Source organism: Lynx rufus, unplaced genomic scaffold (assembly GCF_022079265.1).
Source record: "Lynx rufus isolate CCGP_SWC_20201006 ecotype Redwood Valley unplaced genomic scaffold, mLynRuf1.p SCAF_6, whole genome shotgun sequence".
Classification (NCBI taxonomy): Eukaryota; Metazoa; Chordata; class Mammalia; order Carnivora; family Felidae; genus Lynx; species Lynx rufus.
The window spans coordinates 1,698,560-1,722,509 of record NW_025814878.1 but is presented as its reverse complement, the minus strand read 5'-3'; the positions used below and the strand labels follow the sequence as shown (position 1 = coordinate 1,722,509).

The following is a 23,950-nucleotide window of genomic DNA, read 5'->3' as shown; positions in this document are numbered from 1 at the left end:
AAAAATCTTCACTTTTGCAACAAACTCTCCCATTCTTTACTATAAAAATTTTTAACTATCTTATTTGAATGAAGATTGAGTAGGCTTTCTATTCATACAAATTACTTTAATCCTGACATCAAAAGGCAAAGATTTTTAAAGTTCCTGGAATATGCTATATTTGTAGTCAAAGGAACAAGTTATGAAATGACAACTTTACAAGATAATGAGTCGACACTTGATAATAGTGTGGGCCGGCCTCCCGCTCCCACTGTGCCACGAACTAAGTGAAGTCCTTTTAGCTGAGTTACTTGATCTCTTTGGCCCTTAATTACTTGATTGCGAAATAAGGAAATCAGACTACATGACTTCTAAAATGTCTTTTCGTTAAAAAAGAAGTCCTACAATAGCTTTTGTCGGAAGTATTGTACAGAGATCATTATAGAAAGCGTAAGATGCTTTTATTTAAAACAAACAAACCAAAAAATGATCCCAGGTCTAAAGCAAAAGCAAAAAACGTCTTGTACTTTCATGAAGGCCATGGGAAAAGTACAAAAGAGAATGCAAAGGCAGCATCGGTGGCCCTGGGGAGACCCACCCGCAGGTGGCCGGGAAGGCACAAATGGTCTGCACTCCCCAGAAGCCACTGAAACTCGTGTGACATTCGGACGGATGATGTTAGCCTTTCCGAGCCTGTGTTTCTTCTACTGTGCAAAAGGACCATCTTCCCGGGGAGTGTGGTTCTGAGGACCGAAGGGAGGGAGTGAGTAAAGCACACAGGCGTCCCAAGCAGGGTCCATGAAGGTTGCCGGACAGCCCGAGTGTCACGGGTGAAGGGAGTGCAAGACAGGCTGGGAGGAGGTTTTCATTTAGGGAATATGACTGAAAGGAGCAGTCGGCTTGTCTTTTAGCTCAGTTACCTTCAGTGGGAAGCCTCTGTTCTCTGAGGACACTTCAGGAGGAGAACCTGTTATGGGGCTCAGATGGATTTGTCGCCCCGGCCACTTCCCGAAGCATCGAGCTGAGCTGAGGAAGGTAACGCGGCTTCCCCCCACGATGCACGAGAGAGACTCATGGTCTCAGCATCCCTGAACTGGCAGAGAGGCAGAAATGAGCAACACAGAGAGCTCTAATCTGTTTTTAGGACAAGTAAACACGTCCCACGTACTTTTTATCTCACTGTACGTTTGGGATTAGGATTTAGACTCTGGGTTCCGGAGTCTAAGACGTCTTACTATGAAAATGAAGCAAAGATTTATTATTCTCTCCCCATCTTGCTGCTCGTTCTCATTTCCCGTCGTAAACATCTTCTCCGCTGCCTGGCCTTTTCTCCTAATATTTACAGTGGTGCCTCAAACATAAGCCTTCCAATGGCGGCACTCGAGATAAATGGTAAAATCATCCAGACCACGATTGATTCGATAAACTATAGAAAAAAATAAGACAGAAATATTTGTTTTGGCTGTCCCCGCAGCCATGTGTCACTGCTATTTACATCAAAATTGCATAATGGACATTCTTTTGTTTTTTAGTTTTTTTTTTTAATGTTTTTATTTATTTTTGAAAGAGAGAGACAGAGCATGAGTGGGGGAGGAGCAGAGAGAGAGGGAGACACAGAATCCGAAGCAGGCTCCAGGCTCCGAGCCGTCAGCACAGAGCCCGACGTGGGGCTCGAACCCACAAACTGTGAGATCATGACCTGAGCCGAAGCCGGATGCTCACCCGACTGAGCCACCCAGGCGCCCCTCATAATGGACGTTCTTATACTCCTGATTCGATTACTTCAGCTCACATTTTAATTTTTTTCATTTTTCATTTCATTCTATTTTTTTTCCAGGCCACATTTTTAAAAGGTTTCCTTTGGAATTTTTCAGATTCTTTCCCATTCTTATGTTAAGACACAGCTTTAAAAAATCTCGCAAAATTGAATATTCTGTCCGCCAACCTGGTACCGCCTGCATTTGAAAGCCTGTGTTCATACATAGTCAAAAATCACCTCTGGAATATTTCATCATGTTTTCCACTTGGCTACACCTTCTCCAAAGATGACTTTAAGTCTAAGTTCCTTGATATCTCAAGTACAGAGTGAGCATTGATTTCAAAAGGATAATGGTATCTATAATGTTCATACCTCTGCTTGTGTCCTGGTTACAATAAAGAATTTGCATGGAAATATATATATGTTATTATACAAAAAATTAGACTTCGCATAGGATGCACTGTTACAACTGATCTGTGAATTGCTTCCCCCTGTTTGCAATCGGGTAAGTGCAGAAATTGGGAGTAAGCCTTTAGAAACTTTTCTACAACCTGACATCACCATGAAGTGTGTGCCTTGTAGACGGGTCTCCTTGAATAGGATGTAGACCGGTTCTGATGCTGTTGAATTCACCTTGCTGTTGTATGTGTTGTGAACCTCAGGCTTTTTTCATGCCCAGTGAAACCAGGAATTGGTCTGCAATTGATAGAAAACGGGCAAACAAACACGTCTCTTTTACCACAGATGGGTTGGGAATCATTGATATTGAACGCAGTCTAACAGGTAGTGAGCATCATTCGATTTCAGTGACTATGTGTCTGTAACATAATTTTCTTTTCTTTTTTAGAGAGAGAGGGAGCATGAGAGAGCATGCAAGCCGGGGAGGGGCAGAGAGAGACTGAGAATGCCAAGCAGACTCCATGCTCACTGTGAGCCCATCACAAGACTCGATCTCACGACTGCAAGATCGTGACCTGAGCCAAAATCGAGAATCGACACTTAACAGGCTGAGCCACCCAGGTGCCCCTATAACATAATTTTCAGTGAATGTGTTATTCTTCAGTCTTTACGTGCAATTAGTTGAGAGGTGACTCAAGTTTTAATTGATGCCTGCCTCTTTCCCAAGACTGCCTGCTCCCTTTCGAAGATTGCATTAATGGGACTTTGGCACGCTGGCACTGAGATTCAGAAAGAGTGCATCTCTGTTGAATGCTCTGCCCAGGGTAACTACTCCCAAACTATTGAGGGCACCTCACTAAAAGACAATTTCATCTACATTTGGGATCCGATAGCAGAAACCTCTGGGCAATATTTTAGCAATTAATAGCACAGTGGCCTTTCACCAAGACCTTTATAAATCCCCAAAGTCATAGATGCTCTGAGTGTTGGAGACCCAGAGGACAAATCATAGCAATTTGGCACTGATTGGGCTGCGTGGACCAATAGAAGCATGACAACTCTTTTACACTCATCCTGCCCCCCCCCCCTTCTCCTCTATCTGACATTACTAATCAATCGTGGCCTGCTTTGGACTCAACCTCAAAGTTATCCTCGATAAAGTTATCCTCCAGAGAGCTTCTGCCAAATCACAGGGTGGGACATAAGAAGGAATCCACTGGTCTAAACCATTTGCCATGAAAAGGCAAGAGTTGCAACACACTTCACCTTGCACTTGTTAGAAGAGCACAAACCCCACAAATATTGAAAGGGAAGTGGTGAAGGGCTTGCTACGGTAAACATTAGCAGAGTAAATAGAACTCCACAAGGCTCTTAAAAGCGTCACTAAGTTTTCCTACCTTGTCAAAAACCAACTCTGGAATATTTCATCATGTTTTCTGCTTGGCTACACCTTCTCCAAAGATTACTTTAAGTCTTAGTTCCTTGATATTTCAAGTATAGAGTGAGCATTGATTTCAAAAGGATAATGGTATCTATAATGTTTCCCCCTCAAACCAGAAAGTTTCTTATAGGAAAGTCCAAATCATAATCAACTAGCAAGAGAATGGGTCAGAAAAAGATAATGATGAATACTGGCCAATCTAAATCAATGTTAGGGTCCAGTGTTAGACCACGTAATAATGGAAGTGCCCTGTAGCATTTACTACATTCATATGCTAAACTAAAAAATAGTTACTCCGTGTCAGATATGGTAAGAATGAGAATGCTTCAAATATTCTTACCCATTCATTAAAAAACAAAAAAGGAAATATAATTCCTAATTTTTTCCTTAGGTTTGAATACATGCACCAGTCCACTTGCCCATTTTTTTTTTCCAGTGGACCTTTTTGAGACATTTTGTTTCAAGATTTATTATTTATTCCCAAGCAAACTAATGTCTCTTGGTGCCTTACAAACAGCATAAATGTCATTAAGACATCTTTTGGTAACTCAGTATGTGGTGAATATACCCTAATACTTGGTATGTCAATTCATAAATGCAATAAAAAATACCAGCTATAAAATTTTAGATGAATAAATCTGAAAAATTACCTTTTCAGAAAGAATAAAGTCAGTATGTTTTACAAAGGCCGAAGGTTGTGGGCCAATTGATTCTTGTTATTTCTATTCAGTTAATGATCATGGTATCTGCATCAGCACTGCCCAGGAGAGCTTCATGTGGAGAATGGAAATGTTCTGTATCTTCTTAGTCAATATCTTAGCCATTAGCCACATTGACTAGTGTGCAACTTGAAACGTGGCTCATGAGGAACAGGATTCTTTATTTTACTAAATTTTAATTAAATTAAATTTAAACAGCCACATGTGCAGATATAAAATAGACATCAGTGTGTTGGGATAGAAACATGAATTGATATGGCTTTTCTCTCGAAGACCTACAAAGTAATGGGAGAAATAAAATGTGTACAGGATTTTACATCACAGTCCCAACTGAATTTTTATGGACCTTAATAAATGTAAATTTTATACGGAAGAAAAAAGCCCCTAAATCACCAAGATAATTCTGAAGAGGAATAAGGTTAGGGAGTGGAGGTGGGATTTAATATCTCCCAGATATTAAGACTTTGTATAGAGCTATTGTAATTAACAAGGCAATATTGGTATGGGGCTAGTGCAGTAAAACAGAATGAAGAACCCAGAAACACATTCGTGAAGGATTCCTTTTCTTTTTTCTTTTTTTGCAAAAGACAAAAAGCAGAAGCTCTCAAGAAAATTGATAAATTTTACTACAGCTGAACTTAAACTTTTTATAGTCAGCAAGACACTATAAACAAAGTTAACAGACTGAGAGGACAGAACCCATACCACTGATAAAGGAGTAGAATACACAAATATACAAATAACTTCCTAAAAATTCAATAAGAAAACACAAGTAACAAAGAGAACACAGGTAGAGGATATGAAAAGAGGCCTCTCCTGGAAGATAAAACCTGAGTAATGAATAAGCATGAAGAATGTGTTCTGTTTGACCACATACAAATCAGAACAGTAAGACTGCATTTTATACCCACAGTATCCGCTAGCGGGCTTGAGTTTAACAAAGCTGAGCCATAGCATGGACATGGATAACTTCATACATCATTTGCAGGATGCAAGGTGGGACCACCCCCCTAAGAGCTACCTGGCAATGTCTGGCAAACTCCAAATCCGTACACTCTGCAGCCCTGCTAATCTATTTCTAGGTACTTACTTTCCATCAATTCTTGTACAAAGTGCACAAAGGAGCATGCACAGCACATTCACTGCAACGTTACTTGTAATTGTGGAAAATTAAGAATGAGCTAAATGTCTCTCAGTAGGGGAATGGATAAATCATAGTATGGTCATTCAAAAGAATGATCCGTAGCAGCTGGAGCAAATGAGCTAGATCCATGTTTATCAAGGCTAATGGGTCTCAAAAATATAATGTGCGGTGAAAAAGAAAAGTGACAGAAAAACATGTGGAGTGTGGTACCACTTATGTAAATATCAAAGCACCCCACGTACTATTGTTTGTACGTGATACTTGTGTATTAAAAGGATGAAAACTGGACGAGATGAAAATTAACAATTTCACAATAGCTACACCTGGGCACGACAGGTCTGTGCCTTCGGGGGAGTCTGGCCTTCCTCTGTCTGCTCCAGCCCCAGGGCCAAGGGGTAGTACCCACCGGAGGCCTATCACCACTTTGTCTCTCCAGTTCCCCCCTGCTCTGGGAGCCAGGAACCCAAGATTCTCTGCTCAAGGGTCCTGAGCCCGCTTCTTGGGTCTGGGTGGGCCTTCTCCCCTGGCCCACCTTCTGAAGAAATGGCCTGGTGGCTGCCTTGGGGAGGGAGGGAGGTGACAGGGAACAGGATCTGAAGGCTTATGAAGGAGACTTCAACGCTGTGTATGAATGTTAGTTCTTTATAACGATATACCTAAAACAAACATAACAACGTGACATTTGCTAATTCTCGGGGTGGGTGGTATTTTTTTTCATTGCTCTTTTTTTAAAAAAACCTTTTTTTTGAGTTTATTTATTTATTTTGAGAGAGAGAGAGAGTATGTGAGCGGGGTTAGAGGCAGAGAGAGAGGGAGAGAGAGAAGCCCAAGCTGGCTCTGCACTGTCAGCACAGAGCCTGATGTGGGGCTTGATCCCATGAACTGTGAGATCATGACCTGAGCCAAAATCAAGAGTCAGATGCTTAATTGACTGTGACACCCAGGCACCCCACTCATTGCTTTTTTAAATAGCTGACTCACATACAGCACTTATCATGTTTCAATTATTATTCTAAATGATTTGCATTAAAAACGAGAAGGTTCATTATTACTCAGTTTTATGGGAGACAACCAAATAACTTGCCCAAGGTCACTCGTTGCAAAAAATAGAAGGGGATCTGAACCCAGTAGGGGTTCTGTGATCTTAGCAATATACTAGGTCTACTGAACTGTATACTTCATTAAAAACATTAAAATTAAAATACCAAGTATATACAAAGAAAAAGGTAGTGAAATTCCATGAGAAGTTTCTTGGATGTGTTAGGAGCACAAACCAAGAGGGCATTACTTGGGAAGGAAGGCAGTTGCTATGGTGGGAAAGGCTTCACGAACCTGGTGCCACCTTTTAGGCCAGGCCTTCCTGGGCAGTGGGCAGGGAGGGGCAGGAGAGTGAACCACCAGGAAGAGGGAACTTCGCGTATACCGGGATGGGTGTAGGAAAGTTCAAGAAGGATTGGAGTATTAGCAAGTAGCTGTGTTTGGCTGCCACATAAGGGGACAACTTGGTGAGGAACATGGGTTAGGATCTTGAAAGGGAGGGTGAGACATGAGGATTTAATTTGGAAGGCAAGCCGGGCCTGGAGCTCCACTGTGGGCAGTTGGTGGGCAGCGTGGGCTGGACCGCAGGACAGGGCCAGGGCTGCAGGTGAGGAAACCCCGGGGGCACTGCGGGCAGAACAAAGATGGCGGCGGAGAGGAAAGGAGACAATACCTGTGTGTGTATAGGGGGCTGTGTCAAGAAGCACCCAGTTACCAGCACCTACTATGAAGCAGGCACAGTTGTGGGTGGTGGCAACCTAGAGTGAACAAAACAGAAATTTCTGCTTTCATGGAACTTGCAGTCTAGCAGAGGATCACAAGTAAGATAAATGAACAGATGAGACACATGGTAAACAAAGGAATACGGATACGCATCGCAGGTGGATAAAGCAGGGAAGGGAGCCGCCAGGATGGATCGCCCGTGCGTGTGTCTGCGTGTGTGTTGGGTGGTGAGGGGAAGGCTGACCGGTGGGGGCGGAGTGAGCGGAGGTGACTTTTGAAGAAAGGCCTGCAAAAGGGAGAGGTGTTGAGATGATCCAGAGATTCATTCTGGGGTTGGGCCTTGGTTACACCAAAAGGGAGGTCAGGAGGAAGAGCTGGGGTGGGGGTAGCGGGTGACAGATTGAGTCTGGAGTCCAGGGAGCCGGTTAAAAATATGGGCTAGGGGGATGCCTGGGTGGCTCGGTCAGTTAAGCATCCGACTTCGGCTCAGGTCACGCTCTCCCGGTTCCTGAGTTCCAGCCCCGTGTCGGGCGCTGTGCTGACAGCTCAGAGCCTGGAGCCTGCTTTGGATTCTGTGTCTCCCTCTCTCTCTTCCCCTCCCCTGCTCACACTCTGTCTCTCTCTCAAAAATAAATAAATGTTAAAAAAGGGTTTTTTGTTTGTTTGTTTTTGTTTTTTTAATATGGGCTACAGCCTGGAGCAGGAGACACGTGGACATAGAAATCATTGCTAACTCGGTGGTAGATCTGCTTTATTTAGTAGCCGAGGGCAAGGAAGGTGAGGACAATAAAAACCGCCCATCGGCGAGCCCCCGCTGTGTGGCCTGCACACTACCAGGTGCTCTATCCTACGCAGCATCTGTCACCGTAAGGACATCCCTGCACCCTCCATAGCATTAACTCGACACAAATAACAGTAATAGCAGCCAACACATGAAAGGGTATGCTCTGTGCATCAGGTGGTTTTCTGGCGCTTTATAGACCCCAGGAGGGTGTTAGCCTCGCTTGACAGATGAGAATACTGGGCCGGTCAATGAGTTGCCGAAGGTCAAGAGCTGGTGAGGGGATGAAGCGGGCTGCATAGAGGCAGCCTGGCTTCCCGAGTCCTTGATCCGGAAGGACAAAACGTGTCTGTGCTCTACCCGCCTCTGGGAGCTTCCAGAAAAGCAACACGAGTATACAAAGCTTTTCTGAGGATGGGGTGGGGTCTGGGGAGAAGAGCTAGAGAAATTTTGAGAAAACACATGGCCAGATAGGCTAGGCCAGGGCTGGGTGAGCGCCGTGGGCAGTGTGGACCGGTGCGGCGTGGTCAGCACTGCCCCAGGCTGCGACCCCGCGCGGGAAGACCCAGGAGGCACGGGACACGGCAGCCCAGGGCCCAGGACGCCAGGGGCCAGTGCGGACACAGTCCTGCGGACCTCCGGGCGCGAGTCAAGAAGGTAAAAACAACGCTCAAAGCAACCAACACCCTCTCCGGGGGCGCTTTCGGGCCAAGAGTAGGTCGCAAAGGCCCGGGCTTAAGGAGCCCCAAATGCAGCCCGAGGTCCTCTCCCACTTGGAACTTGCGGAACGCGAACGAGGCGCTTGGACTCCGTAGCCCGCCCAGCTGCCTTTTTGAAAAAGTTGGACCATCTCCGAGATGTCGCCGAACTCGAATCCCGCCTGGAGCCGGCTGGGCGGCGGGTCGCGCGGGGCGGCCCCTGAGCGCCGAGGGCTTGGAGGGCCCGAGGGCGTCTCCGGGGGCACAGGCGCGGGACGCGGAGCGCGCGGCGTCCGTCCCCGCCCCGCCACCTCCCCCCCCCCCACCTCCGACGCCGCCCTCGGGGGCCTCCGAGGGGCCGCGACCGAGACCGGAGGGTGACCCTGCAACTTCCTTCTGGAGCGCGACCCCGGGGCCGACCGCAGAGCAGGCTGCCGGCGGGGACCGAGCGGAGCCCCGCGCCAGGCCGGAGGCGGCCGCGGCCGCCACTCGCGGTCCCGGGCCGGGCCCCCGGCGCGTCCCCGGGGAGCGCGGCCCGGGCGGGCGGGAGGCGGGGGCGGCGGGCGCGGCGCCCGGGGGCGTGAGGCGGGGAGCGCGGGGCGGGGTGAGGCGGCGGCCGGCGGCGGGGCGCGCGCTCACTCGGAGGCCGGGCGGCGGGCGGCAGGACGCGCCCGCGGGGTCGCGCACCATGCCCTCGTTCGACGAGGCGCTGCAGCGGGCCGGCGAGTTCGGGCGCTTCCAGCGGCGCGTGTTCCTGCTGCTGTGCCTGACGGGCGTCACCTTCGCCTTCCTCTTCGTCGGCGTGGTCTTCCTGGGCAGCCGGCCCGAGCGCTACTGGTGCCGCGGGCCGAGCGCCGCCGCGCTGGCCGAGCGCTGCGGCTGGAGCCCGGAGGAGGAGTGGAACCGCACGGCGCCCCCCGAGCGCGGCGGCGACGCCGGCTGCCGGCGCTACCTCCTGGAGGCGGCCAACGGCAGCGCGGCGGCGGGCGCGCTCAGCTGCGCCGACCCGCTCGCCGCCTTCCCCAACCGCTCGGCGCCGCTCGTGCCCTGCCGGGGCGGCTGGCGGTACGTCCAGGCCCACTCCACCATCGTCAGCGAGGTACGGGCGTCGGGGCTCGCTCGGGGTGGGGGGGTGGGGGGCGGCGGGGCGGGGGAGAAACCCCCGGCGGGACGGGACGCCGCGGGGAAGGGCCGCGGGGGCGCCGGCACCTGTTGGTTGCCTGGGGGGGGGGAACCGACCGGGTTCATCCCGCGCTCGGAAGCGCTGCGTCCCGAGTGCCCGGGGAAATGCCTCTCGTGTGTGTCCCTCTGCGGGGTGAGTGGACGGGGGTTGGGGTGGGGGGATGCTTGGGTTTCGGGAGGGAACGCAAGCTGGGACGGACGCTGAGTTGGGAGACGCTCCGCACGCCCCTCCTGGGGAATCCGAGCGGCCAGCGCGCGGCGCGTCGTCGCCCCCCCCGAGGGGTTTGCGCCGCGGGGGGCGATGTTGGGTGGGCTCGCGGCGGGGAAGCGCAGCCCCGCGGGGCGGACGGCTCGCTGGGGGCAGGGCCCGAGTGCTTTGTGGTCTTCGGGGGGTCAGGGAAGGGCGAGACGGTGCCTGGTTGCCCGAACGATTACGTGAAGCGCGAGGGCACGAAGGTCAAGGCTCTCCCGGGTCGCGATTTTGGTAAAACCGCTTTGGGGGCAAAGAGCAACATCGGAGCGAAGTTGGGAGAGCTGAGGTTTTGAATTGAGAGTTTGGGGGCGCCTGGGGAAGGGCTCGGTTGGTTAAGGGTCTGACTTCAGCTGGAGTCGTGATCTCCCAGTCCGCGGGTTCCAGTCCGGCCTCAGGGTCTGTGCTGCAGCTTGGAGCCTGGAGCCTGGAGCCTGCTTCCGACTGTGTCTCCCTCTCTCTCTGCCGTTTACCCCACTCATGCTCTGTCTCTCAAAAATGAATAAACGTTAAAAAAAAAAAAAAGAGTTTTAATTCTTTCTTTCTTTCTTTTTTCCCCCTGCTAATAAATTACAGGGGGGCAGCAGAAGAGGCTTCAAGCCTTACGAAGCAGACCCCCTCCCACCTTCCTGGGAGTGGCTGCTTGGGGCAGGTGGGGGCAGTCCCCCCATTTCCCTAGGTGTGTTTGGGCATGCAGTGCATTGGGGGTTGCGTGGCCCCTCAGCCCTAGCTGCACGGCCGTTCCTACCCCGGGCTGGGAAGGCAGTTTGGCCGTCTTTATCTGCCGGGGGGGGGGGGGGGGGCTGCCTCTGTCGGGGCTGGGTGGCAGGAACGAGCAGTTTCATTGAACTTCGTCTGCAATCCTAGGTCAATTTAATGTCTGAAAGAAACGATTGAATGTGCTCAGGCAAATTAGGAAAGAAAAACTTTTGTCTTTATTGTCATAAACATTTTAAAGCACCTGCATGAATAATGGAGAAAACACTAGATTCAGCTCTAGCAGTGTGTCACTGTTGATGGTATTCTTTGGTCTGGTGTCACTGGTGTTGGGGTGATTGATCTTTGAGTTCGTGCATATTCTTTTTTTACAGTGTATTTCTTTTTTAAAAATTTTAACATTTATTTATTTTTGAGACAAAGAGAGAGAGCGTGTGAGCAGGGGAGGGGCAGAGAGAGAGGGAGACACAGAATCGGAAGCAGGCTCCAGGTTCTGAGCTGTCAGCCCAGAGCCCGATGCGGGGCTGGAACTCACGAACCGTGAAATTGACCTGAGCTGAAGTCCCACGCTTAACCAACTGAGCCACCCAGGGGCCCCACAAATCTATTTCTCTATTTTGAGAGAAAGAGAGTGAGCAAGTGAGCGGGGGAGGGGCAGAGAAAGAGGGAGGGAGAGAGACTCCCAAGCAGGCTCTGCACTGGGAGCCATATGTGGGGCTTGAACTCCCGAACCTTGAGCCGAAATCAAGAGTCCCACACTTATCCGACTGAGCCACCCAGGTGCCCCCAGTTCACGCATATTCTGTAGAGTGCCAAGCGTGTGTGGTGCCATACTATGTGCTGTAGAACTCCTGGCAGCCCAGCCAGGCAGTGTGCGTGCGTGTGTTTGGGGTACTTTAATTTCTATCTAACCTGTGGGTGATGCTGATGACTGCTGTATAAACTATGGTGGCCTTGTGGTTAAGGATCTCATAGTTGAAATGGGCAGGGGGTGGACTTCGGTAGGACGGGGCATTGTCACTAGTACTTGCTTAGAGCCGCACCGGTTAGGTGGCTCCGTGTATAGCCCTTCACCTGGCTGCTCAGTGCCTACTTCCCAGGCAAATCGGAAGATACCATTTGGAGAGAGGACACCTGATTTGTGAAGACATATAAACCTCAAATGAAGAATCAGACGAGCCTCTAAAGCTAAAGGCCCACGCACTCAAGCGGGGTTTCTGTGAGCAGACGTGATCCCTAGACATTGGAGAAAGGAGATGTAAAAATCTGTGAGTTGGTGCCCCAATGCTTTAGAAACATACTGGAGTTGTTTCAAGCGATCTGGGCTTATTTCAAGGAGGGACAGGTAGTTTTATGAAGGTCAGTGGCTCCCCAAAGGTAGCGCGTGGCAGGTGGAAGGGCAGGAGACCCGGTGTGGCACTGTCTGCAGAGAGCTGGGTGGCTCGAGTGGATCACTTAACCTCCCTGGGCTTAGCTTTCTCATCTGTAAAATTAGAGGTTGGATGACGTCCTACAGATGCCGTCCATCAGCGGTATCGCTGGATTGCTGCTCCGTGCGCTTAGAACAATGATAAAAGTCTTCAAGGAAAAGTTGAATGGTAGTCAGCAGGCACTCCTTAAGGCCACCGACAAGTCTTTGAAGCATGTTGGAGAGTTTTGTTTTGTTTTCTTTTTAAGTCCCAAACTGTTTGCTTCTTCTGGCTTGTTTGCTTTTAATGTATTGATTCTTAAGAGGAACCCCCACCTCCCCCCCTTCCATTTAGGAAGTTCCGCCATTCAGAGTGACTCATTCGCTTTCAGAGTTCTGCCTGGCTGATACTTTGCTGCCTTGGGTTTTGAATAGGATCTGTTTAGTTTCTGTGCTTTCATATTCTGTCAGCATTCAAGGAACTATCCTTCCGTGTTTGGTTAACATGGTGTATCCAATGTGTTTTTATAGGCTCAGAGTCTAATGTATTAATCGTGGAAAGAGGGTGAACTGCAAGAGTTTAGAAGGGAGAAGGGCAGACCAGACTCCCGGATGTCTCTATCTGGCTATTCTATTTCATCTTTGCACCCCTGTGAGGAGACATCGCTGTCCCGGCTTTGTAGAAGAGGTACCTGAGGTGGAAGGACCTGCCAGAGTCCCAGACCTTTTAAGTAGCCCAGTTGGGATCAGATCTAAGGGTCGTGAATGTAAATCGTCCTCCTGTCCTCCATACGGCGTTTGAAGTCTTCGGGAAAGTCCAGGCAACTTGGACTTGGTTCTTGGAAAGGCTTCCCCTTTCTCCTCATCCCCGCCAACCACTCACGCTTTAGAAGCTGCAGGAAATCCCGGGGGCCTCTTCGTGTTGACTTCATTCCTCGGGCCAACCTGCCATTGAATTTCATTGCCCGGTGGCAGGAACGGGGTCAGCCATACAGCCAGACCGGCGGATGAGAATGGCTGTCCCCTCTTGATGTGGACATTGCAGAATGGACATTGGCACCTCACCCACTGTCTTTCCATCTTTCGAAGCAGAACGGCTCCGGGGAGTGAAGTCAGAAGCCAAGGCCAAGTGCAGGGCCATTTAAATCCAGCTCCCTCAGTTACTTCTCTTGCTCAAGGCGAGGCAGTAGATTTTCCACCTGCATGTAGCTTTCTCTGCGCAGACTTTCTAAGTCTGAACCTTGGCCTCGTCTGCTTGTCAGACACTGGCCAGAATTAAGCATTAATTCTGATATAAGCAGAATTAAGATATAATGCAGAGAAGTGCGAGCCCCCTCCCCCCACCCCAATATTTCAATTCATTGCCTAGAGAGTGAGTCTTTGAAATGGATGTTAGGACTTTTAAATGCTTGCTTGTATACCATAAATGGGAGAAAGAAAGAAAGAAAGAAAGAAAGAAAGAAAGAAAGAAAGAAAGAAAGAAAGAAAGAGAAGTTCCCTCTAGGGTCTCACTAGGAACTGGGCTTCAGAGCACCTTTTAAAAATAGTCCGAATCATGCTTATTTTTCCTTTCCAGATCTTTTTTTTCCCACAATAAAAGTAAAGTCCATTTGAGGGAAGTAGCCGGAGAGAGTGATGGCTGCTTTGATCTGTGGGGCTTCGCATGTCTCTGCTTTGCCTCTTGAATGTCTGTCCCACGACATAAGGTCAACCCACAGACATCAGTGCCGCCAGCATCCTGGCCTCTCTGTTGTCAAGCATGGAATTGCGCTGCTGTGGAAACTGGAGAAAATCTATCCAGGCCCACGTTTTAGTCTGTGCTCAGTCTCTGATTTGCTCTGGGTACTTGCGAAAGATCTTGCTTTTGTACTGTTTTTATTTCTAATATTATTTGGACCTCCTTTTTTTTTTTTTTTTTTTTTTTTTGGCTATATCAACCTCACCAGGAGGACATCTGTTTTATTACTACTTTGGAGATCCAAATATGTGGCTGTTCATTTTCATTTCATTAATTTCTCCTCTTTATTGTTTGTTCTTGTTTCTTGGATTTACTTTTGGTATGCTTCTTCCGATTTACGTTCGATCCATAGCTCAGTTATTTTCAGCCTTTCTTCTTTTCTAGTATAAATATTTAAAGCTATAGATTTCCTTCTATGTACTTTTTTGACTGTATCCGACAAGTTTTGAAAAGCTAATTTTAATATTTCATTCTCAGTATTTGTAATTTCCATTATTGTTTTCTCTTTGGCCCATGATTTATTTAGAGGCTTGTTTTAAACTTTCAACTGTGTGCTGATGCTTTTATCTTTTAATTGTTGACTTTTAATTGTTGTTTAATTGTTTAACTTTGGAGTGGTCGGAGAACAAGGTCTGTGTGACACGGCCTCTTTGGACTTTATCGAAACTTGCTTTTTGGCCTTTAAGAGGTCGATTTTCATAAATGTTCCCTGCGTGCTCCACAAAAATGTACAGTCTTGGGACACATGGGTGGCTCAGTAGGTTGAGCGTCAGACTTCAGCTCAGGTCATGATCTTGCAGTTTGTGGGTTCGAGTGCCATGTCTGCGCTGACAGCATGGCTCCTGGAGCCTGCTTCAGATTCCGTGTCTCCCTCTCTCTCGGCCCCTGCCCCCCTCCCTTGTGCTCTGTCTCTCTCTCTCTCTCTCTCAAAAATAAATATTAAAAAAAAAACAACGGTGTACAGTCTTTAGCTGTTGGGTGCAGGGTTTATAGATGCCCCATATTTGAAGCTTGTCACTTATGCTGTTAAACTTTCCATTTGCTTGGTCTGTCAAAATTAACTCACAGGTATTGAAATTTGCCATTATGTTTGTGGGTTTGTCAGTTCCTCCCTATTTTTCCAGCAGACTTAAAAAGTCACATACATGGGGCAGTTTTATTAGATGTCTGTGTCTACAAATTTAGAATTTGCTTTTAACCTACATACTGAATTGAACCTTTTATAGGTGTAGGGACCCTATCTCAAATCCATGCTGTATATTGTTTTAAGGTCTCTTTTGTTTGAGACTGATGTAGCTACTCCAGTTTTCTTTCAGTTAATATTTGCCTGCTGTATTTTATGTTATCTCTGACTTTCAAGCTTCCCATGTTCTGATATTTATATGTATCTTTTATAAAATGCATATAACTTTATTTAGTTTTTAACTGCTATGCTTAGTCTCTTTATGTTCATTGTATTAATTGGTATATTTGAGCTTGTTATACTACACTATTTTCTTTGTCTTGTTCTTTCTATGCTTTTTTCCTTCCTTTAAAAGATGATTTTTCAATTTGTTCTTCTTACTCTATTTTGTTCCTTCGTTTGTTTGGAATTTAGATTTTTTATTTCAATTCTTTCAGTGGTTACCCTTGACATTTTACTATGTTTACTTCACAGAGCCTAAATTTAATACTGCAAACTTCTCCTCAACAAGTTAGGAATCTTTTTATTTATTTATTTATTTATTTATTTATTTATTTATTTATTTATTTTTCTGAGAGAGACAGAGAGAGAGAGAGAGAGAGAGAGCGAGCACACAAGCAGGGGAGGGGAGAGGGAGAGAGAGAATCTGCTATCAGCACAGAGCCCAATCCCATGACCCTGGGATCCATGACCTGAGCTGAAATCAAGAGTCAGACACTCAACCAACTGAGCCACCCAGGTGCCCTGAGAAGATTTTATTTTTAAGTAATCTCTGCACCCCACATGGGGCTCAAACCCACATCCCTGAGATCAAGAGTCACACGCTCCACTGACCAAGCCAGCCATTGTTCACCATTATTTTTGAAAGATGGTTTTGGTAGGAAAATAGTTCTGTGTTGCCAATTATTTTTCCTCAGTGCTTTGAAGATGTTACTTCTGTCTTAAGGCTTTCATTTTGCTTTGGAGAAATCTGCTGACCATCCAACCATCCTTTTTCTCTCAGGTTGTATCTAAGTGGGTACTTCTTTTGTTTACCCAGATTGGTGTACGTTGCCTCTGAAAGGCATCTGGCATATAATAGGCACTCAGTAAATATTCATTAAATGAACCAATTGTTGTATTTCCTTTAACTGTGAATTTTGGTTCTTTTTAATAAGTCCTGGGTAACTGTCAGCCATTATCTCTTCAGTGTTACCTTTTCCATGCTCTGTTTTTTCCTTTTGGGATTCTAATTAGACATAAGTTGGACCTTCTTTTGCTGCCCTTCCTGAATCTTAACATTATCTCATATTTTCCATTTCCATACCTACATGTATGGTCTAGATATTGTTTCAGACCTACCTTCCAGAACACTGCCTTTGTATTCAGAGATTTGGAATCAAAGGACTGAGGTGGGGTTTGGGAATCTTCATTTTTCCCATGGAGGTGGTCCATGGAGACATGCTGAGTGTTTCTTTATGAGGAGCATGCCGAGAATATCATGAGAGGAACAGCCTTATGTGTGGTTGAAGCAAGTGCCACTCCTCCAGACACTCTGAGAACTTGGGACAAAAGCATCATCCCTTTCCCTGGAGGCACGAGTCCCAGATTGTATCTGGTGAAAAGCCGCTGTTGATCTGCAGAAGCTTGGGCTCTCCAGAGATGGGCAACTGACAGCAAAATCCCATAACTGACTGGGCTGGGGTGCCCACAGCTGGACCACACTCCCTGCGAATTTTGGCAAACCCGAATAGAGCTCTGGGGAGAGGCAGGGGCACAACCGAATGGGATATCCAACAGATATGGCATTGGTATTTACACTTTCTGATGTATCTTTGGGATTTGATAGATCTGGGCCTAAATGCCAGCTCCTCTGTATTTCAACTTTGAGGGCAAGTCACAGAATCTGCCTCAGCCTTGGTGTCCTCAGCTCTAGAATGGGCGTAATAACACCTACCATGATGATGGGTAGGTGTTATTACCTACCAGTAGGAGGAGGAGGGAGAGAGAGAATTAGTGGTGTGCCAGATTTGACCCTGCAGCTGTAGTTTGCAGAATCCTGGTCTAGCATAATACATCACTAATAAACTTGGCTTTAAATATAAAGAAAAAAATCTCTCAGACATTAATTTGCCCTTAGGGCAGACAATACCCTGTACTTTCCTCCTGGACACACACGAGATTGTATTTCCCAGCTTCCTTTGCAGCTAGTAGGTCATGGGACAGAGCTCTGGTCAGTGAAGATGGGAGAAGTGATATGTGACTCTGCCAGGCCCGGAGCCCGAATAACCTTCCTCCGGGTAATCCCCATCTCTTCCTTGCTTCCCTCACCTTCCAGCAGAGAATGCTGATGCCCTAAAACATGGTGGAGTCCTTAGATGGAAGGAGATCCATCCCTGAAAGCCTGTGGGGAGGAAGTCTACATGGGAGTGTGAAATTAATGAGAAATAAACTTTCTTGTATTAAACCACTGATATTGGAGGGGCTGTTTGTTGCATCTCTTAATGTGAGCCCACCCTGACTAACACACCATTTGAGCATATTTTCTGTAAGTTGCACGTCCCTGATTAAATGGTAGGGAAGCTTGTTCCTTCAAGACAGTCCTCCCCTTGGTCTTTGCACAAGGCCACCCTGTCCCTGCCTGTGGGCATCTAGAGCCCTACAGGCCCCTGGCCTCTCTAGCACCCAGTGCTCCAGCCGCCCAGCTGCCCTCTCCAGGCTCTGGAACGTGCTGTTTCCTTTTCTCAAAATACCTTTCTTCTTTTTCCATAAGGCTGTTCCATTTTTTATGCAGCTGGGAGTTACCTATTCCAGAAATACCTTCCATAATTTCCACCTGCCCTCCACTCCCCACCCACACACACACCTGCCACTACCCTCGGGGGTATCTGGATTCCTTTCTCTGCCTCAACACCCTCACTGTATGCTAACTGTGATCATCATTGCCTCCTTTGTCAGACTACAGGTTTCTTGAGGGCTGAGAACGTGTTCAGTAAATATATGTGATGAAATTACATGGTGTGTAATTTTTTTTTAATTTATTTATTTAAATTCAAGTTAGTTAACCTACAGTGTAGTCTTGGTTTCAGGAGTAGAATCCAGTGATTCATCACATACATTCAACACCCAGTGCTCATCACAAGTTCCCTCCTTAATACCCATCCCCCCCCCCCACCTTCCCTCCAGCCACCCTCAATTTGTTCTCTGTATCTAAGAGCCTCTTATGGTTTGCCTCCCTCTCTGTTATTATCTTATTTTTCCTTCCCTTCACTTTTGTTCTTCTGTTTTGTTTCTTAAATTCCACATGTGAGTGAAATCATATGATATTTGTCTTTCTCTGCCTGACTTATTTGCTTAGCATGATATACTCTAGTTCCATCCACGTTGTTGCAAATGGCAAGATTTCATTCTCTTTGATTCCATTTTATGTATATGTATGTATGTATGTGTGTGTGTGTACACACACACACACACACACACGCACACACACACACATCTTTATCCATTCATCCATCGATGGACATTTGGGCTCTTTCCATACTTTGGCTATTGTTGACAGTGTTGCTGTAAACGTTGGGGTGCACGTGCCCCTTCGAATCAGCACTTTCACATCCTTTGGATAAATACCTAGTAGTGCAATTGCTGGGTCACAGGGTAGTTCTATTTTTAATTTTTTGAGGGACCTCCATACTGTTTTCCAGAGCGGCTGCACCAGTTTGCATTCCCACCAGCAGCGCAAGAGGGTTCCCCTTTCTCCATACCCTCGCCAACATCTCTTGTTGTCTGAGTTGTTCATTTTAGCCATTCTGACAGGTGTGAGGTGGTATCTCACTGTGGTAATTTTTGTGGCTAAATTAGTGAGTCAACGAGAAAAGGGTTGAGTGACAAATTTGACCCCTGTTACAATTTTGGTCAAGCCAACCCTGAAATTGACCTTCGTAGATTAACGTCAGCTCTTGTCCCCAAACAGGCTGCCCCTTGTTCTTTCTCTTTTACTTTAATTTTATGTTTTAATTTAGGGAAAATGGACATTTCAACAATTCCAATATATTGAACGTGATGTATTTGGTATAATTTGAACGACTGTGTTGTTGCACTTTCTTAGGCATTATTCAGTTTCTCTCCGCAGCGTCTTGTTTTCAGTGAAGGTCTTACACAGATGTCACTAGTTTTATTCCTGGGTACTTGTTGTCCTACTGATGGCACCGTACGGGCCTCCTCCTCACCCCATGAGGTCTGACGAGTCCTCAGGTGGCCACGGCCCTGCAGAAACTGCCCCCATCCCCACGCCGAGGCCGAGGGGTGACAGACCACACCCCTGTCCCCTGTCTGCACAAGGGTGCTGCCATCCTCAGAATCCTAATTTAGGGGATGTGACCTGAAACAGGAAAGGAACCAGGGAACAGAACTTCTGGCTCTTCGGGGCCATAATTGTTATGTGCTGACGTCCGCTGGGCAGCAAAGGCTATTTGTTCAGCTGTCCTGGCACACTTTTTGGCACATGTGCGTCTTCGACCTAGCCACGCTCCAGAAGCAGCTGCACACGGGCGCAGGGCCTGGCTCAGCCAGGGGCTTACGGGGGCCTGGCTCTCAACAGTTCAGAGACCCAGGGCTGAGCCCCCCAAAGCTGTGGAGAGGGCAGACACTGCCTACCTTTCAGAACCAAATAAAACCTTTCTAACACTCTTCCTCATCTTTCCCTTTCCTGAACCACGGCCAAGAAAGAAAGTGTATTTCTGTTCTATGAGGAAAGTTCTCTAAAGCTCCTGGTATCGCTTTTTAGAATGATAAATAACGGTTAATGCCATTGTGTCCGGGTGAGAGATCAGTGACGTGGCTTTTCAAGGATTGCTGGGTTCTAACTGTTCCATGCTTTTTTTTTTTAATTTTTTAATGTTTATTTATTTTTGAGAGAGACAGAGACAGAGACAGTGCACGAGCAGGGGAGGGGCAGAGGGAGAGGGAGACACAGAATCCGAAGCAGGCTCCAGGCTCTAAACTGTCAGCACAGAGCCTGACGTGGGGCTCGAACTCACGAACCATGAGATCGTGACCTGAGCTGAAGTTGGACGCTTAACCGACTGAGCCCCCCCCCCGATGCCCCTAACCATTCCATGCTTGCAATAAAGCAAAGCAACTTTGGGGCTGGCTGTTGAGTAGTAATAGAGAAAAACAGCGAGGGATGCGGTTTAGGGCCTAATGAGAAGGTGAATATGAATAATGAATGTGATTTTAACAAATTCTTTAAAGTTAAATTCTGCCGACAGTGTGGGCCCTGGGGCAGCACATCATTCAAAGTGTAAGATTGATTCAGTAATTTCACCTCAAAAGCTGTGTTCAGGAAAATTAAAAATGAAAGTCAGGGAACGAGCATAGTGATTGTTGTTGAATAGTTTCTAAAAGCTTAGACCGTGGTCTCTGACGAATCAGAGAAGCAGACGGCATGGTAGAAGGAGAACCTGGTCCAAGATGCAGAACCCCGTCACAGGTTTCTGTGAGCCACTGGGGGCAGTGGGCCACATCTGTGGACCTCTGTCAATTAATTGCCAGTGGATTTCCAAGGTTCCTCCGTGTCTATCCTTCCACAACCAAATCCGTTATCAGGCTCCTGATGTATTTAATCCCTGACCCTGAGCTCAGCGTCGTCACATTCCAGTGTCTTGGAATGAAGCTAACTTAAAGCCTACAGGTGTTAGTTTCTGGAAATCAGGATGGATTCCTTCCCAGGGCGCCTTTCTTTCGGGTGGGCATGCTGTGTGCCGTGAGTGATGTCCACAGGAGCACAGGGGAATGTGGTCGATGGGTGTCCCTGCACCCTGCAGAAGGTGCCCGTCCTGCCTTCTTCAACATTGATTCTAGACCCCAGGACCTCGTGGAGAATCTGAAAGGGACGTGCCACGGGCCACACACACAACGAAAACTCCCAGGGGGAGGCAGGGGGGAGTGCAAGCCTAGACTTCAGAAACAAAGGTGATTATGATGCTGTCTGATCTGGTCTTGGGAGGCAGGTGACTCCTGCTTTGGGGCAGGAGCAGGGGAGATGACCAAGTGACAGGTGGGTCTCTGGCTTTCCATTTGAACGGCGATGGCTGGGGCCGGGAGTTGAGACAGTAACATGGGAAAATGAACAAGAGCTTCACAAGCCTGTCCGTACTCACACCCTTTGCCCTCAGTGATCTGATCATTAACGTTCAACCATGAAACTTAACATTGAACATCTGTGCCAAAACATTTAAGTATTTTAAGCAATCCTGACAAGGTTGCGTCCGTTAAAGGGGCGTGTAACATTTCTTTTATGGGGTTTGTTAACTTACGCTGCGCTGATTTGTAATAAAACCCAAAGGTGAGTGTGGGAGACCATGTTTTCTGGTTCCTTAGAATAGAGTTCAGAGACCCACTTTGACAGGCTTCAAAACACCTGGGAAGTTAGACGCGCACTTCCTCACAGGTGCAGGTGATGGCAAAGCAGAGCGCACGGTGAGAGAGTTTCTTTTGTATCATCAGTCAGAATTGTTTAATTTCTCTTGACTTCGTAACGCAGAAATAGGCGTTTCACCTACAAGACCTACATTAGCATATCAGAATATGGGATGCAAGTTTCTCTGGTCTGGAACGAAAGTTGACTTCATTACTGCCGGTGTCACACGGGGGCGGCTTTGGAAAGTGGCGGTGTTCTGTGAAACGCCACCGGCACCGTGGTGTCCAGCACGAGAGACCCAAGTAAGGCCCGTGGTTAGGTGAAGTTAGACGAAGCCAGGGCCTTGGCGGGTCCCGCTGGCCACAGAAGAAGGAAGCGACACAGAAAAACCAGCCCTGACTCTAAGGCACCGGGGCCCGTGACACTGTTGGGTCCCAGCGAAGTCCGACGGCTTTGAAAGTTTTTGCCGGTAGCGTTGTCGGGTTTCTGGGGTCACCACCCGTGTCCTCGTGAGCCAAGGAGGCTGAGGGGACTGCCCCCCCTCCCAGGGAAGACAGCGCTTCCCCAGGGCAGCCTGGACCCCCTCCCGGGCTCCTCTCCTACACGCTGTCCATCCTCCCTGCTCGACAGCGGCTCACGTCTCAGACACCTTTTTCAGTTGTGGCTTAAGTCCCACGTACGCACAGGGTGGCTCTGATTTCAGGGGCTTCGGCCAACTGGAAGTGCCGTGCGGCCCACGGCACAGGATGAAAGACAGCATGTGTGTCTCCATCCCCAGGGAAGGGACGCCACCAGCTGAGGCCTCGGAGACGTAAGCAGAAGGGAGAGGCGCCAGGGCCTCTGGTTCTGAAGACGGTGGCACATTTATGCAGGGGGGGGAAGGGCATGGCGCTCACGGGCTGTACGTTCGATGCGGATGCTGTTCTAACCGCGACACTCGGGAGACACCTGTTCCCGTGCACTGTTCTCAAGTGCGTGGTTGGCAGCCGACACGCACATGGAAGCCACGGGGATAATTGAACGTATTAAATATCGAGGGTCGAGGTGAAAATTAGGGGGAAGCTCATTAAAACAAATGCGGCACCAACTTTTTAAAAAGTCAAAGAGAGAAAAGAATTTCGGGGTTTCTGTCGTGGACGGGAGATTACTCCAGGATCCCGCCCCGCAGCAGTTCTCCGTGTCGCCGTGTCTGGGCAACTTGGGAATGGTGTGACCGATTTCTCTGGGGGCCTCCTCTCCTCTGTCACCCCTGCACCCCTGTAGGATTACGACGGCACCCCCTCCAGGGTGGACGACTTTAAATGAAAGCAGGTCAGGTGTGTTACCAAACCATGTAGATGATTAGATAATGGCCATTTATGGTTGCAAAATGCTGTGAAGAAATGATCAGATTTCAGACCTGAACCGGTGCCGTGTGGCCTGTCTCTAAAGTTGAATACGTGGCTAAGGATATAGGCTCATTGGTTGTGTGAAGATGGCAAGTTGCTCAGTTTGACATGTGTCTGGGCTTGGATTCTTTTTTTTTTTTTTAATGTTTATTTATTTTTGAGAGAGAGAGAGAGAGAGAGAGTGAGTTGGGGAGGGGCAGAGAGAGAGGGAGACACAGAATCCGAAGCAGGCTCCGGGCTCCGAGCCGTCAGCACAGAGCCCGACGCGGGGCTCGAACCCATAGACTGCGAGATCATGACCCGAGCTGAAGTCAGACGCTTAACGGATTGAGCCCCCCCGAACACCCCCCAGGCTCAGATTCTTACAAATGGGAAAACTAGCCACTGAGAGGCCGGCACGGAGCGCTGGCCCCTGGGAAGTGCTGAGTGCCTGGCTCTGGTGGTAGTTGTTGATTATAGATATTCAGGAAGTCTACACAGAGAGGCAGCCTGGGTCTGGGGATTAGAGGAAATGGCAAACCCTGGGTCCGAGGAAAGCTTTTGTCTGGCAGACCGCCAAGATTCCAGCACTGAGGGACATGGCAGGGGTCCACCGTCTGGAGCTCGTGGAGCTGGGACTTAGCAATAAAGACTGAGGAAAGATCCAGGATACGAGGTCAGAGCCACGAGCTTTGACAAAACTTCCCAAGGCTCCTTTCTCCAGCTGTGACCTCCCCCCGTCAGAGAGCTCCACTGATTCCCTTCGTCTCGCTCTTGTCGCTAAAGGTGGCCTCCCAGGCCTGGGTGCGCCTGGTCTGGTCTGGGGGTGAGGAGCCCAGACTGGCTCAGGCCCCACGCTGTGTTCTGACCGCAGGCAGAGCAGAGCACCGCCCGGCTAGGGCCTTGGACTTCCCTGAAACTGGGGAAATCTCGGGGCGCTGCAGGGTGCAGGCGGAAAACCCCACAGCAGGTAAAGATGTTTTTCTCAAGTTTCACGTAAAAGAGAGCTCTCCTGATTGAAGTTATG

The 23,950-nt window shown here is 48.2% G+C and overlaps 1 protein-coding gene across 1 annotated transcript in view; it reads left to right on the top strand.

Annotated features, from left to right (window-relative positions):
- The first annotated feature begins 9,369 nt into the window (after positions 1-9,369).
- The window catches only part of SLC22A3 (solute carrier family 22 member 3), a 94,945-nt gene continuing 80,364 nt past the window's right edge, over positions 9,370-23,950 (top strand). Inside the window, exon 1 of the mRNA XM_047101253.1 lies at positions 9,370-9,780. Within this exon, the coding sequence (XP_046957209.1) occupies positions 9,370-9,780 (411 nt within the window). The remainder of the gene's footprint in view (positions 9,781-23,950) is intronic.